This window comes from Ictidomys tridecemlineatus, chromosome 3 (assembly GCF_052094955.1).
Source record: "Ictidomys tridecemlineatus isolate mIctTri1 chromosome 3, mIctTri1.hap1, whole genome shotgun sequence".
In the NCBI taxonomy this organism is placed as follows: Eukaryota; Metazoa; Chordata; class Mammalia; order Rodentia; family Sciuridae; genus Ictidomys; species Ictidomys tridecemlineatus.
In genome coordinates, this window is record NC_135479.1 from 55,319,390 (window position 1) to 55,333,415 (window position 14,026).

Here is a 14,026-nt window from a genome sequence, read left to right on the forward strand (position 1 = left end):
ATTTATATGAAAAGGCAAAGGTAGTAAAAGAGCTAAAAGAATTTTGAAAAAAGAAAAACAAATTGGGAGGATGAGTCTAATCAATTTCAAGAATGTCATGTAAGTACCGTAATCAAAACTGTGTGGTGCTATCAGAGGGAAAGACATGCAGATCAATGGAAGACAATAGAAAACCCAGAAACCGACCTATGAAAATGATTCTTTGACTGAAATCTACTAATGGAGGAAATATTATTCTTAAGATATGATCTAGGAGCAGTTTTTTTAAAAAAGAACCTCAACCTAAGTCTCATAGCTTATATAGAAATTAGCTTAAAATGGATCATATATTTAAATATAAAATTATAAAATATTCAGGAAAAAAAATCTTCAGGATCTGGGGATGAGAAAGAAGATCTTAGACTTGAAAATATGTATACATATATATTGACAGAAAATATGTATACATGTATATTTCATATATATATATATATATATATATATATATATATATGAAAAGATTGATAAATTGAACTTGATCAAAATTAACATTTGCTCTGAAAATATGCTATTAAAAGTATGACAAGATCACCTACAGACTGGGAGGCTATATTTGCAAACCATATATCCAACAAGAGGCTAGAATCTAGGACATATAAAAGAACTCTCAAAACTTAACTGAAAGAAAAAAAAACTGCTTAGAAAATAGGCAAAGGGCTGAAGAGATATTTCCTTGAAGAAGATGTTCAGATGAAGAATGAATACATGAATAGCTGCTCAATATCATTAGCCATTAGGGAAATGAACATTAAAACCACAGGAAGGTATCTCAGTAGATACAAAGAGCTAAAATCAAAATTAGTGACAATATCAAATGCTGCCAAGGATGTAGATAAACTGTATCACTCATTCTCTTTGGGTAGAAATGTAAAATGCCATAGCATAGCCACTCTGAAAAACAGTTTGACAGATTCCTTGAAAATCAAACATGCAACTATCATACAAACAACAACTGTGCTCCTAAAGATTTATTCCAGACAAATGAAGACATACATTGACACCAAACCTTGCATATCCATGCATATTTATAGCATCTCTACTTTAAGATCGTAGAACTGAAAACAACCCACACGTCTGTCAACAGGTGGATGGTTAAACAAACTGTGGTGTATCTATACCATGGAACATTTACTACTCAGCAATAAAAAAGAGTGGACTGTTCATACATATAATATTGGTACATAGATCCAATTTGTGAAACTCCAGAGAATTATGCTTCATAAAAGAATATTCAATTCCAAAAGTTACATAGTCCATGATTCTATTTATATTATATTCTTAAAATAATAAAATTATAGAAATGGTAACCAGTTCAGTGGTTGTCAGGGGCTCATGAGGGGATGGGTACAGAAAGGAAGTGGATGTGGCCATAAAAAGGCAACATGAGAAATCTTTGCAGTGATAGAAATGTCTGTAACTTGACTGTATCAATGTGAATATACTGATTTTGATATAGCACTAAAGTTTTACACTGAAGAAACTGGGCAGGGTGGAGAGAGGATCTTTTTGTATTTATTATAGTTGCATGCCAATCTACAGCTACCTCAAATAAACATTTAAACTGAAAAGGGCACAATAAATCCAACCTCTCTTTTTGCTTATAAACCTGTGATTTTGGCAAAATTCAGCTGGATGGCTTGTCTCTATTCCACTTGATTCAGCTGGAGCTGCTAGAAGGCTAAAGTCAGCTTCATCTGAAGTGTTGCTCACCCCCATGTTTGGCCTGTGGGTGTTGACTATTTACAAAGACCTCAATTGGGATTATCAGTCCTTATGTGTAACCCCTTCATGTGGCCTGAACTTCCTTACAACATGGTATCTGGGATCCAAGTTTGAGTGTGTCAAAAGAGAGAGAACAGGGTGGGGGTGGGGTGCGGGGGGAAGGCACATCATCTTTTGCAACCTAGTCTCAGAAGTCACGCACCCTTACTTTTGCTGCATTCTATTCATTAAGGAGTCACAATGGCCCCCAAGTTTCAATATTCTTTTATACTCTACTCAAGGGGGAAAGGCAAGGTTCTGGGGAGCACATAAGACTAGATATTTAACCAGGGCCATTTGGGAAAATACAGCATCCTACAGTTTCTAAAGACTGACTTTCTCTCTCCTAAACCCACAGAACTATTCAGAGCTACCTAGTTTGCATGGTCACATTTCTAGCCAGACAGAGATTACTGTTTCTCTTGTAATGATTCCTTATTTCTAGAGTAGGAATTCCAATTGGCGAAGTCAGGTATACACACCTGGTCAAATTATCCAGAACACCTGGAGTTTGGGGTGCATGGTGGGGTGCAGGAAGCAGGGGGGGATACTCCAGGAGAACACAGGACATTTTATGAGCAGGAGGAATTTCCTTTAGCTATCAGTACAACTTAGAAAGCAGAAAGTAGTAAAGCACATAAGGTCTCTCTCTCTCTCTCTATAGATAGATAGATAGATAGATAGATAGACAGACAGACAGACACATATGCATATACATATATAGAGAGAGACATGAATACATAGAATATATTTAATATATATTACCTATTACATATATATTCACACATGTGTATTTTCATCAAGAGACAAACTTAAAATAGCGTAATATAGAAAGGTTAGATATCAAAAGATAGGCAAAGTTTATCAGAGAAATGCAAACAAAAAAGAAGCTGGACTGGCAATATAAATAGCAGATTCCATGAAATTAAAGGTAAAGAAAGGCATTAAACAGGACAGAGAGTGTTATTTCATGTAAATAAAGGTACCATCAATGAAGAAGATATAAGTGTCATGAGGTGTTTTTTTTTTGTGCTGCATAATGTAGCTATGAGGTCTATAAAACCATTTCTGTAAGAAATACAGAGAGAACATGACAGGTGCAGAAGAGTAGTGGGAGACCTTCACACAACTCCCTCAGTCTTTGACAGATTAAGTAGGTAAAGAATGAATTAGGGTATAGAGAAACTGAATAATGCATGTCATGTGTCTGATTTAATAGATAGACGTCAATTTTGTACTCTACAAAGTGAAAATATACCTTTTCTCTAAGTACTCATAAAAGATTTATAAAAAATTGATCTTCTATTAACCCACAAAGGAGATCCCATTGAAATTCCAGAAAGCAAAATTCGGACAGGCCTTGTTCTCTGACCACAGTACAGTAAAACTGAAAATTAATGGCAAAAGTTCAAATCAACAACACTTTGAAATTTAACCACACTCTACTAAATAACTCTTGGGTCAGAGAAGATAGCAAGGCTGCAATTACAGATCACCGAGGACACAACAACAATAAGGACACTGCGTACTGATGCTCATGGGATAATGCCAGATGTAAATTCAAAGCAGAAAACCTTATATCATTAATAGAAAAAAAGGAAAATAAATAGCCTAAGATTCAAGCCAAGAAATTATAAAACAATAACAAACCAAAACCAAAGAAAATGAAGAGGCAGGACTTAACAAATCCAAAAGCATTACAATAATTATTTGAAGATAGAAAAAAATATAGAATCAATACATACAGGTCATTTTTTTAGAAAAGGAGAATAATATGAATACTTGCTAATTCAGAAAACATGGATACAAAAAATAAAGAACAATGAAGAGGAAATGCCTTCATGTATAAAGAATGTTGTGGGGGGTATTACAGTTTTCAGGCAATAAGATTTTAAATTTCCAATAAGGTATTTTTTAAAGAAAAAATATAAATTACAAATTGAAATTAGGATCAGAAAGCTTGAATGAATCAATTTGCAAGGACTATGTTGCCAAGCATGAGAAAGCAAGATACATATTGGTTAAGGATTTGAGCTCTAGCGCTAGTCTCCTAGGATTTGCATTCCAGCTTCTCTTGCTAGCTATATAACATTGGGAAAAATATTCAATCTTTAAAAACCTGTTTCCTTATTTCTAAACTGGCAATGATAACAATATCTACCTCCCAAAGCAGTGAAGCAGTCAATGAAATAATACAAGCCACACCTCTAGTCCTGTGCTAACAGAAGGACCCCCCCCCCAAGACATAAGACATTTTTATTGTTACATTCCTTCAAATTTCCAAAGAACAGATACTTCACATGCTATATAAATAATTTCAAAGTAGAGGAAAAGATTCCATGCTATCCATTTGGTTTCACAAAAATCATTATCTTCAAACAAAACTCCTTGACAGTGTTAGCACAGAAAAATACAAATTTTATGAATGCGTAATGTATGTCAATTAAATATAAGCAAATACAAGCCAGAGTTGTAATGAAATAAGAAGACAACAGAATCAAATAGAATATGTTCTGGGAATAGTTCAATGTTTCAATATGAGGAAATCTATCATCTACTTTATCACACTGTTGGGTAATTGATGACATGCTGACTTAGAAATGTTTTTAATTATTAGCCTAGGGAAATGATACATTGCCTCAGATGTGTGTTAAGGTTGTTTGGTATACCATTCTTAAACTTTTAAATAATCTAAAATACCAAAATATAGAGGAAATATAGAGGTATGCTTAAATATATATACTTCAATGTATAATGCTTGAACAAATATATTTTTCTGTATTTGATACAAATGATGTATAGAAATATTATCTAAAGAAATAATATATAGAAATAAAGAACAGGTTATTCTATACAAAGACCATTGTGAAATTATAGAAAATATTTCAAGGCATATTTTAAAACATGAAAATATATCCAAGATATGATATTTGATAAGTATAAAAAATTAAAGTAACATGTGCAGCATGTTTGCAATAGGGAAACTATATATTTTTATCTCTATGTGCATATCCACTCATATATATGAGCACTTGGATTGTTTCCTTGCTTTTGTTAATGTAAAAATACTGCAATAAATAGCCTCATACATTGGAAATTTTGCAGAAGGGTGAGGATCAAATCACCATCATGTTTTAATCCATTTTAGAATTGTAATCTGTGTGAAAAATGACACTCATCTACAGAAGTATTCATGTAACATTATTTAAGTGTGTGGGGGGAGTTGTGTGTGGGTGTGTAAGCACACACAGTTATTTATGCAAGAAATGGAACAAAAGAAAATGAAACAAAATGTCACAGTGATTATCTTAGGGCAGTTTTAATTTTATCTTTATATTTAATTGAAGTTATTTCTCCTTAATACCAACACAGGAAAAATTCAAGTGTTAGAAAAAAACATTTTCAGTGAGATTCAAACAAAAGAAAAAGCATGGTATTTACATACAAAATATGTGAACTCAAGACAGGAGTTTACAGATGAAGTTCATGACCTCATCTGTAAAAGAAAAAAAAGACAAATACCTAAAGATTGCAATTAAGGTATTTAGAGAGTTTTACAGTGTCTGACAAATGATAGGCCAATAATCTATATTCATTCTACTCTTCTCTGAATCACATGAGGATCTTTGGAAGGATTAGTTTAGAAAAAAAATGCATGTGAAAATCAATGGAACTGGGGGAATTATGTTAAGTGAAATATGTCAGACACAGAAAGACAAATACCATATGTTCTCTCTCATATAGAAGCTTAAAAATTGATCTGAATGTAGTAGAGTGATTACCAGAGGTTGGGAAGGAGGTGGGCAATAGGAGAAGAAGGGAGATGGATAATGTATACCAAAACAATTAGACATAAGGAATAAGTTCTAGTGTCCTGCATATAGCATAAGGGGAGGGGCTACAGTTCACAATAGCCTATTATACACCTGTGGATAACTAGAAGAGAGGGATTCAAAGACTCCAAATACAGAGAAGAGATAAGGAGAAGGAAATGTTAATTATCATGATTTGAGCGTACATGTTATACACATATATTGAATATCACACTGTAACCCATAAATATCTACAAATATTATTTGTTGATCCAAAACATTTTGTTCAATGTTTTAGGAGATGGAAATGCTAACTACCCTGATTGGGTCATTACTCATTATATATATATATATATATATATATATATATATATATATATATATATATATATATATAATTTGAACTTCATAAATATGTACATTAAAATTAGAAAAATAATTTTAAAAGAAAAAAATCTATGTGAATGAGTTTAGCACAGGGCATAGAGTATAATCGGTTATCAGAAATTATCTGAATCTGCATTATCCATAATCCTTGCCTGGTGTTGCCAAGACTCTAGATTAAAAACTCTCCACCATTTAACCTGGGCACCCCCTGTTGTTGATGCTGCCATATTGCTTAAAAACCAACCAATCAACCAAATAAAGAAAGGGAAAGATTGAGAGAGGATAGGGAGGGAGAGAAAGAGGGAGGGAGGAAATGAATCCGATTTTTTCCTTGTTTCTGGAAATGAGCAAAAAATGAGGAAAAAAATATTTTCTCTTCTTTCCTGGATTTCCTCTTCTTCTTAAATCCAGGTCCTATTCAACCTTTGGCAAATATTTTCTTCCCTGGCTGTAACTTTATTTTTCTCAGGAAGGGACATTCTCTTCAAATGAGAGATTCTGGCCCGCTGCCCAAGCCCACATCATATTAGATAGTGTGCTTGATTTTTTTTAGAGTCCAGACTTATTGGTTTGGGGAATGTTATGTGGTTAAGAGGATACAGGATGATTTGTCTTAGAAATGGCCAGAGCTTAGAGCTAAGCAAAATCTTGACAATAAAGATATAGTTGTGGGCCTGGATTCAGTAGAAAACAATCGGAAGAAAACTTTTTGAGGGTCCATGTGAATATGGAGAATGAAAGGAGGAAAGCAATCAAGATGACTGATGTTTCCCCTTCCACCCCCATGAAACATAAGTACCTAGAGCTTGAACAGAGGAGAATAAAATGATAAACTCACTTTGGGATTTATGGTCTGGAGTAAGGGCAGGAATGTCAAGGGATGTCCATTAGCAGTTTAAAATGTAAATTGCAAATCAGATTTGCCTCAGTCTAAAGTTGCAGATTTGCCAACTCTCACTTTGGGCAAGAGGGTGGAATATTTTGAATGGCGTTGAAGTTGGCGTTGAAGTCTTCCTGAAGAGTGGTGAGCCTGATGGATCCTCCATTCTTAGAGAAGAGGGAAAAGGATACCATAAAGGAACTAGGGAGTGAGTAGCCAGAGAGTATAATGCCAAGGGTAAGAAAGACAATTTCAACAAGATGTACAGAAATAGAGACAGATGTACTAGCCCTGTGAAGATGATGTACTAGCCCTGTTAGAGCCTCAGCACCACATAAAAATAAACAAAATATGACAGAGCCATATTCCACAGTGCAGGTATAATAAAGCAAAGACCCTGGCAGGCTGGTGTGGTGGCACTCTCCTGTAATCCCAATGACTTGGGAGTTTGAGGCAGGAGGATCAGATGTTCAAGGCCAGCCTGGGCAACCCAGTGACACCCTGTGTCAAAATAAAATTTTAAAACTTTGGGAATGTAGCTCACTCCTAGCCCCCCTGGGGTCAATCCCCAGTACTGAAATAAAGAAAAAAAGTACTTTGTGTCTCTTGGTTAAAATTAGATACACACACCAGAGAAATCAAGAATACAATACTGTTGGGCTGGGGTTGTGGCTCAGCTAAGTAGAGCGCTCGCCTCACATGTGTGAGACTCGGGTTAGATCCTCAGCACCACATAAAAATAAATAAACAAAATAAAGATATTGTGCCCTCTATAACTAAAAAATATTTTTAAAAAATACAATACTGAGTTGTAGCAATAATACAATGTTGGGAGTATACATTAGAGGCAAGCTAAATCTCCATTCTAACCATTTAGAAGCTCTTGGAATGCCCTGAACTCTGGACTTTGAGAGCAATACCCAAAATCTGTTTATTTTATGGATCTATCTAAGTAGGCTTTTGCAACATTAATAAAAGAAATTCTTCTAAATTATTGGGTATGTCATTTAGCCTAGAACCCAGGACTCCTGATCTCAGGCAATGGATAGTTCTCATCAGCTTGCTGCATCTCAGGATATCCCCAGACACCTGTATTTAAAATTCTTAAGCTGGGCACGGTGGTGCACATCTGTAATCCCAGCAGCTTTGGAGGCTGAGGCAGGAGGAAGGTGAGTTTAAAGCCAGCCTCAGCAACTTAGCAAGGCCCTAAGCAACTCAGAGAAACCCTGTCTCTAAATAAAATACAATAGAGGACTGGGGATGTGGCTCAGTAGTTGAGTGTCCCTGGGTTCAATCCCCAGTACCAAAAAATAAAAAAAAATAAAACAAAAACCTTAAGTCAGGGATCCTGGTTAATCACATCCTAGCACCCTCCCACTAACTCAGTTCCCCATCCTATGTACATATGCTTGCCAAATGCTCCTTCTTCACCTTCCTCTATCCCAACAAATGTGTATAGCTGGTAAGCCACATCCAAGGATGGGTGTGGGTCACCATGGTGACAGAGGAAGCCCAGATGCAGCAGGAGAAAGAGAGAAACAGCAGGGGAAGTTTCTTGGAGCATAATACACTAACTCCTGCCTTTCTTAGAAGTACTTCCCTTGAGTCAGAAAAAGACTTAGAGGTAAAGAGGGCTGCTGTCATGTTGGGGAGACATTGGAATGTTTGAGCCCTTCTTTAAATTTTTCTTTTCTGTGACTTTCAGGTGATCATCAGTATAATCATCCGATTTTAAGCAGTGCTACCCAGACCCCTACACATGGTGAGAGATGACTGAGAACACTCGGCATTCCATCCTCATTCCAAGTGGCTCCATTCCAACCATGGATGCCTATCTGAGCATCAAATGCATGGTCATTGACTCACTGAAACTGAGGAGCCACATGCCTGCCCTCCTCCTGGCCACAAATCTTCACTTTCTCTTTTTCCTTCTTGGTGCTTCTGTCTCTGATATCAGAGTGATTTCCTGCCATGAAAGAGAAGAAGCAAGATCCTTTCTCAACTCATTTACATTTGCAATATGTGTCACTTCTTGCGGTCATAGATTCTGTGTCTACGGCAAGAAGATGAACACGCTTCTTTGCCCAAATCTACTTTTGGCATCATTAATACAAATGGACATGAGACTTGGTTAAACTATCTCCATCTTCCCCAAACTAATTAATATTCGATGAAACTCAGAGCTGATTGGGCTTCAGCCTCTTGGCAGGGTAAGAGGCAAAGAACCCTTAGCAGAGGAGGACAGCCAAAGAGTTACAAAACCATGTTTTTCCCTCCTCGGTTCTAACATCCTCCCACCAGGTCACAATATTTGGGACCACAGAGAAAAACCTATTTGGGGAGTCCCTGTTCAAAGCTCAACAGAACATAAGATGGCCATGTAAACTGTGAAGCTTCAATTATTCCTGTCTCTTTGCTATGAAAGAGCATAAGCATTATTCGTTTTAGTGAGAGAGAGTCTGAAAAATACAAAGATAAATTCAACAACCCACATGGTAGAGACCTACCACTCTCATGTGAGATTGCACAGTGCCTCAGCATTGAGGTAGAGGGACATTTTAATTAAAAGTAGGGGAACAGACTGTTTTGATGTGCCCCTTAAGTGTAGTGCTCCTGGTAGAAATATATGACTAAAGAGTAGTATAATCAGATATTTCAGGTTGTAGGGTCTAGCTAGAATTAGAACTGAGAGAGATCATTGAAAAGAAGTGGCAGTATTGAGGGAGCAGGAAGGAGGATCGATATGTGAAACATGTTGAGAAAGATGTGTTCGTAACTGAGCATGGCTGAGGAGAGCCGTGAAGAACAGCAAGCCAGGGTGAATGAGAAGAGTGAAGGAGGGGCTGATAATACCACCTAAGCAATCAGGAAAATCATGTGTACGGGGAATGGAGTTGTGCGTGCTGAGTTTGGATCTGGACATCAAGAGTTTAATATGAGACTAGGATTTGCAAGAAAAAAAAATCCTTCAACAGGCATGTAGGGATACAGAAATGAAGTCTGGGGGAAGGTTAGTGCAGAAGATCCAAGATAAACTTTGGAGACAGCAACAGAAGCCTTGGGAGTGAGAACAATCTGTGCAAGAATCCCCAAAGAGAAAATCAGAGAGTAGAGATAGGGAGCCCCAGGATGTCCCTGGTGACGAGAGCTTCCACTGGCTCAGTAACATTCTGGAAAGAGCAAAGGCTGAGCTGATTTTTCCCTAGAAGGAGCCAGCACAAGCACAGAGGACCAAGTACAAAAGGAAGAGCCATCCTCCTTATCTCTCTTCCTGCCATCTTTCCTCCAACTGAGGCAAGGAGATGGGTGTTGATGAGCTCCAGTACCTGCCCTTGAGCAGCTTCAGGTGTAGGGGGGAGCATTCCTGTCTTAGATATCACCTTTTCCCCCAGAAACTGGCAGAGCCATTATTAAGAAAGGAGGAGGCCTGATTAACCACAGAGGTCCAATTGGATCCTTGTTTGGTGCCACATAGTATGAAATAATCAGGAAAATCCTAGAGCAAGGCATCTGCTGTCAAGAAGATGGCAATCCATGAAGAGCCCCAAGACCAACTCAGGTCAAATTATTGGAGAACAGTTAGACACTAACCCAGGTGGAACTGGCGAGAAGGGTTAAGCAAGCCAGAAGAGAAGACGTCATTGTGAGCTGAAAAGATGATTACAACCAAGAGCTTGGAGTTAAGGGGGAGAATCTGATAGAGGAAGAGTGAGGAAGGAGAGAAAGCATGATCAAGGGGCCAGGGGCAATCCTGATGGGGACAAAAGGCAAGTTAGAGTTGGCACTGACTCAGTGTCATGCTTTAGAAAACACTGGTGGAGCAACAGTATCCAGAAATATTGCATTTGGAAGGGGGTGAGCTGAGTGATGGCCTCCTTGGAAGAATGATGCCAATCAGCAGGAAAAAAAGTCTGTTCTTCTCAAGTACATCCAGAAGTGAAGAAACAAAGGCCAAGGGACTGGTGGCTGTGAACCAAGTCTAGGGATCAGAGCTGTCAGCTTCCTGCCCACCCCACTTCCTGGCATCTGTCCTGGTCCATGCCAGGGAGGTGCTCTCTGTACAGTATGTTCTGATCTCTCGGGGATGCACAGCATCCCCCACCCCCTCACATATGTACCGAGCTGGTATGAACAACAGCTGATTGGCTGAAATCCTCTGGCTCAATCCCCAGTTCTGGGGGTGACAATGCAGGCAGGAAAGGATAGAGAAGCCAGGAGTTCCTTATTCTTGGAGTTGCCCTTGGATAAAGCCAAGGAGGGCTTCTCACTCCCCCCATTGTCCACAGAATTCTCGTGTTCCATGATTCCAGCACACTCTTTGCCAAGAGGTGTGGGAAACTACAGTCCATCTGCACATCTGTCCCAAGACCTCTTCTTAGAGGCATACCAACCATGGAGGATGGAGGGATGATGCAGCCAAACTGTAGCCTCTCAACTGCCTGGTTTCTGAGAATAGTGCCACTATTTTCACCAGCAACTACCTCCTGTCTTTTTTTTTTTTTTTGTGGCTCCTCTTCCTCCTGTCAAGCTATAGGGCATGCTTGTTTGCCTTCCCACCACTCCTCTCTGATCCCAGTGCTCACCACCTCTCCCTTACCCAGCCATGCCCCTGCTCTCTCCCTTCCTGTCTTATTCCTAATCTGGCTCCTAGCTCACCCTGCATGGTGCCCCCATTGGTCATTCACTTCATTTCCCTTTTACCATTTTTTTTTCCATCCCTTCCTCCATTTTCTCCCCAGGTCTGTCACTGAGCAATATTCCATCCTCTCTCTTCTGACCTTGGAATCTCAAGGGAAGAGGAAAAATCTCAGGGGAAGAGGAAGGGTGTGATGAGCATGACTGCCCACATTCTTTCCTCTAGCACCTTAGAGAGACTAAAGGGGCTCCTGGGAAAGGGATTAAAGTAAGATACCTTGGAGGGGAGGCTCACAATGGCTTGTCGGGTGTGCAGCTTGGAGAAGGCCAAAGGAGAAGTAGCTGTCTGAGGAGCGGAATGACATCATGCACAGAGCGTGGGTTGGAACTGTAGCAGAGTTGAGTCCTAGATGCCCTTCCTCCACGGGTATGTAGAAGACGTCTACATACAGCTCCTCCCAAGACCAATTTGTCTGAGTCAGAGAGTGGGGTTTTCCTGCAGCTATTAGTGGAGGATACTTCAGCACAGAAGTGGATGATTTTATGATGCTCCTCAGTTACATCTGGCTTACATTTTCATCAGACAACCCAGTGATGTCCCAGGAGAAAAATTCTACTTCTGAGTCTGAGTTCAGTCTGCCATTCAAGGAACGGTCAATGCCATAGGAGCCAGTGACAGTTAAAACCTCCTCCTAGGCTTATTGACAACTGGAACTGAACTCGAGGGAAACTGAGTCAACAGCACCTGCTGTGTCCTAGCCTAGTGAATCAGGAAAGCAGAATGGGGACTCTAGTGAATGATGAGGCAGAAAGTGGAGAGAGGCAACCTGGACTATAGCTCTTGCCTACCTCAGCTTTTGTCTTCACTAATGCAATGCACTTCCCTCCCTTTTCTTGCAGAGAAGCCAAGGATGAACAACATCCTGACATCAGCCACCGAGCCCTATGACCTCTCCTTCTCCCGCTCTTTCCAGAACTTGGCTCACCTTCCCCCCTCCTATGAGTCCGCAGTGAAGACCAACCCGAGCAAGTACTCATCTCTGAAGAGGCTAAGTAAGCCAAGTTCCCCTTGGGGCTGAGGTCTGTCTCTGAGGATCTCCAAAGCATCCTCCTATGTCTCACTCTCTTGTCTAGTTACCAAGAGGACAGGTGCAGAATCCCAAGGACAAAGAGGGAGTGGTACACAGGAAGGTGTACATGGTCTGAGTTCACTCTTTCCATAGAGAGAAGAGAGGCCACAGGACTCAGATCTACATTCCCATAGGGGGCAGCACTTCAACTCATGCACCAGTTCAACTGCAAGGAGCCTTCCCTAGCCTACACACCACCTGTGTTTTTCAAACCTTGGGCACTTCTTGCTCTATATCCTATCTTGAAATAGACAGTAGTAGTGTCCAGAGCTTTCTCTGAGACCTTTCAAAAGCCTCATAAACCAGCTCCCTCTCTAATCAGAGCAATGCCATCTGAAGGAACAAAGACTTCTACCTCTCAGGTGCAAATCCCATTTCATCAGTTAAAGCTAGTTTATCCAGGGACTGCAGTTCTGCCATTTGAGTCCAGGTAGGCTATGGTATTGATGGGTATAAGATACTAAGAAGTCAAGAAAGTTCATTGAATGACAGCTCTCCTTTCCAGATCTTCTGACCTTTGGACCACTCTTTCCCCCTGCTCTCCCCATGAATCTCTTTTGATGATCATCCAACTGCAATTCAAGACTCAGGGCTTCTGGGCAGGATGGCTCAAGTTTACATCAGACACCTCTGTGGTGGAACATTGAGTTTCTCTGGCAAGAGGAGGGCATCTCTGATGAGTTGAGGAATCTGATGGATGTCCTGGAATGAGGGAATGTCGCTCATTAGGCAGGATATATCCATCAGCGACTCCTCTGGGCCAAATGAGAAGCAGGCCCCATTCCTGCATTTGGCAGAAAATTCAAATGCTGTCTATAGGAGGTCTCACGGCTGAAATTTGGGGCAATGCAGGTTTGTGTGTGTCCTACATAAATTCAAAGGTCTAGAGGGAAGGTCTGTAAGAAAAGCATGGAGCATCTGAATGAAATGCACACATAGGATCCTTCAGCCTGCTATAGTTGTGGGTACAGGCAAGAGTTTGTGTAGGCTGATTGTATGGTTGTGTGGGGGCTGGATGCCCGTGTGTTGGCTTCCTGCGCATTGGCTGCTATTCCAGAGAAGGTGTTACTATATTGCTAAGTTAAGGATTTTCACAAGTGCCTTGTAGTTGCAGCATCTTACTTATCCTACCAGGAGGCTGGTTCTGTGACCCAGCTCCCAAAGAGTCTCTAGACCTCGTATCTGAAAGCTGCCGAGTGCTGCTTAGATGTTTCAGCAAGACAGGGAACCATTCTATTTCAGGACTGTGGTGAGACAGGTACAGTGTCAGGGCAGAAGGGCTCAGAGAGTTGGGCTTGCATCAGCTCTGCATGAACTCTCTGGTAATCTTGAGGAAGCCCCTTAACCTCTTGCTACTTGAAGTGGTCCTTGGACCAGGAGCA

The 14,026-nt window shown here is 39.9% G+C and overlaps 1 protein-coding gene and 1 long non-coding RNA gene across 4 annotated transcripts in view; one reads left to right on the plus strand and one right to left on the minus strand.

Annotated features, from left to right (window-relative positions):
* Shisa6 (shisa family member 6) overlaps positions 1-14,026 on the plus strand; it is a 285,217-nt gene that overhangs the window by 264,367 nt on the left and 6,824 nt on the right. For 2 of the 3 annotated variants that reach the window (XM_078042901.1, XM_078042900.1), the window contains 2 exons: positions 8,585-8,641; positions 12,415-12,567. In XM_078042901.1, coding sequence (XP_077899027.1) covers positions 8,585-8,641; positions 12,415-12,567 — 210 coding nt within the window. The remainder of the gene's footprint in view (positions 1-8,584; positions 8,642-12,414; positions 12,568-14,026) is intronic. The other variant, XM_078042899.1, reaches the window with a different exon arrangement.
* The window catches only part of LOC120884199 (uncharacterized), a 218,645-nt gene that overhangs the window by 170,874 nt on the left and 33,745 nt on the right, over positions 1-14,026 (minus strand). The gene's annotated exons all lie outside the window — the stretch shown is intronic.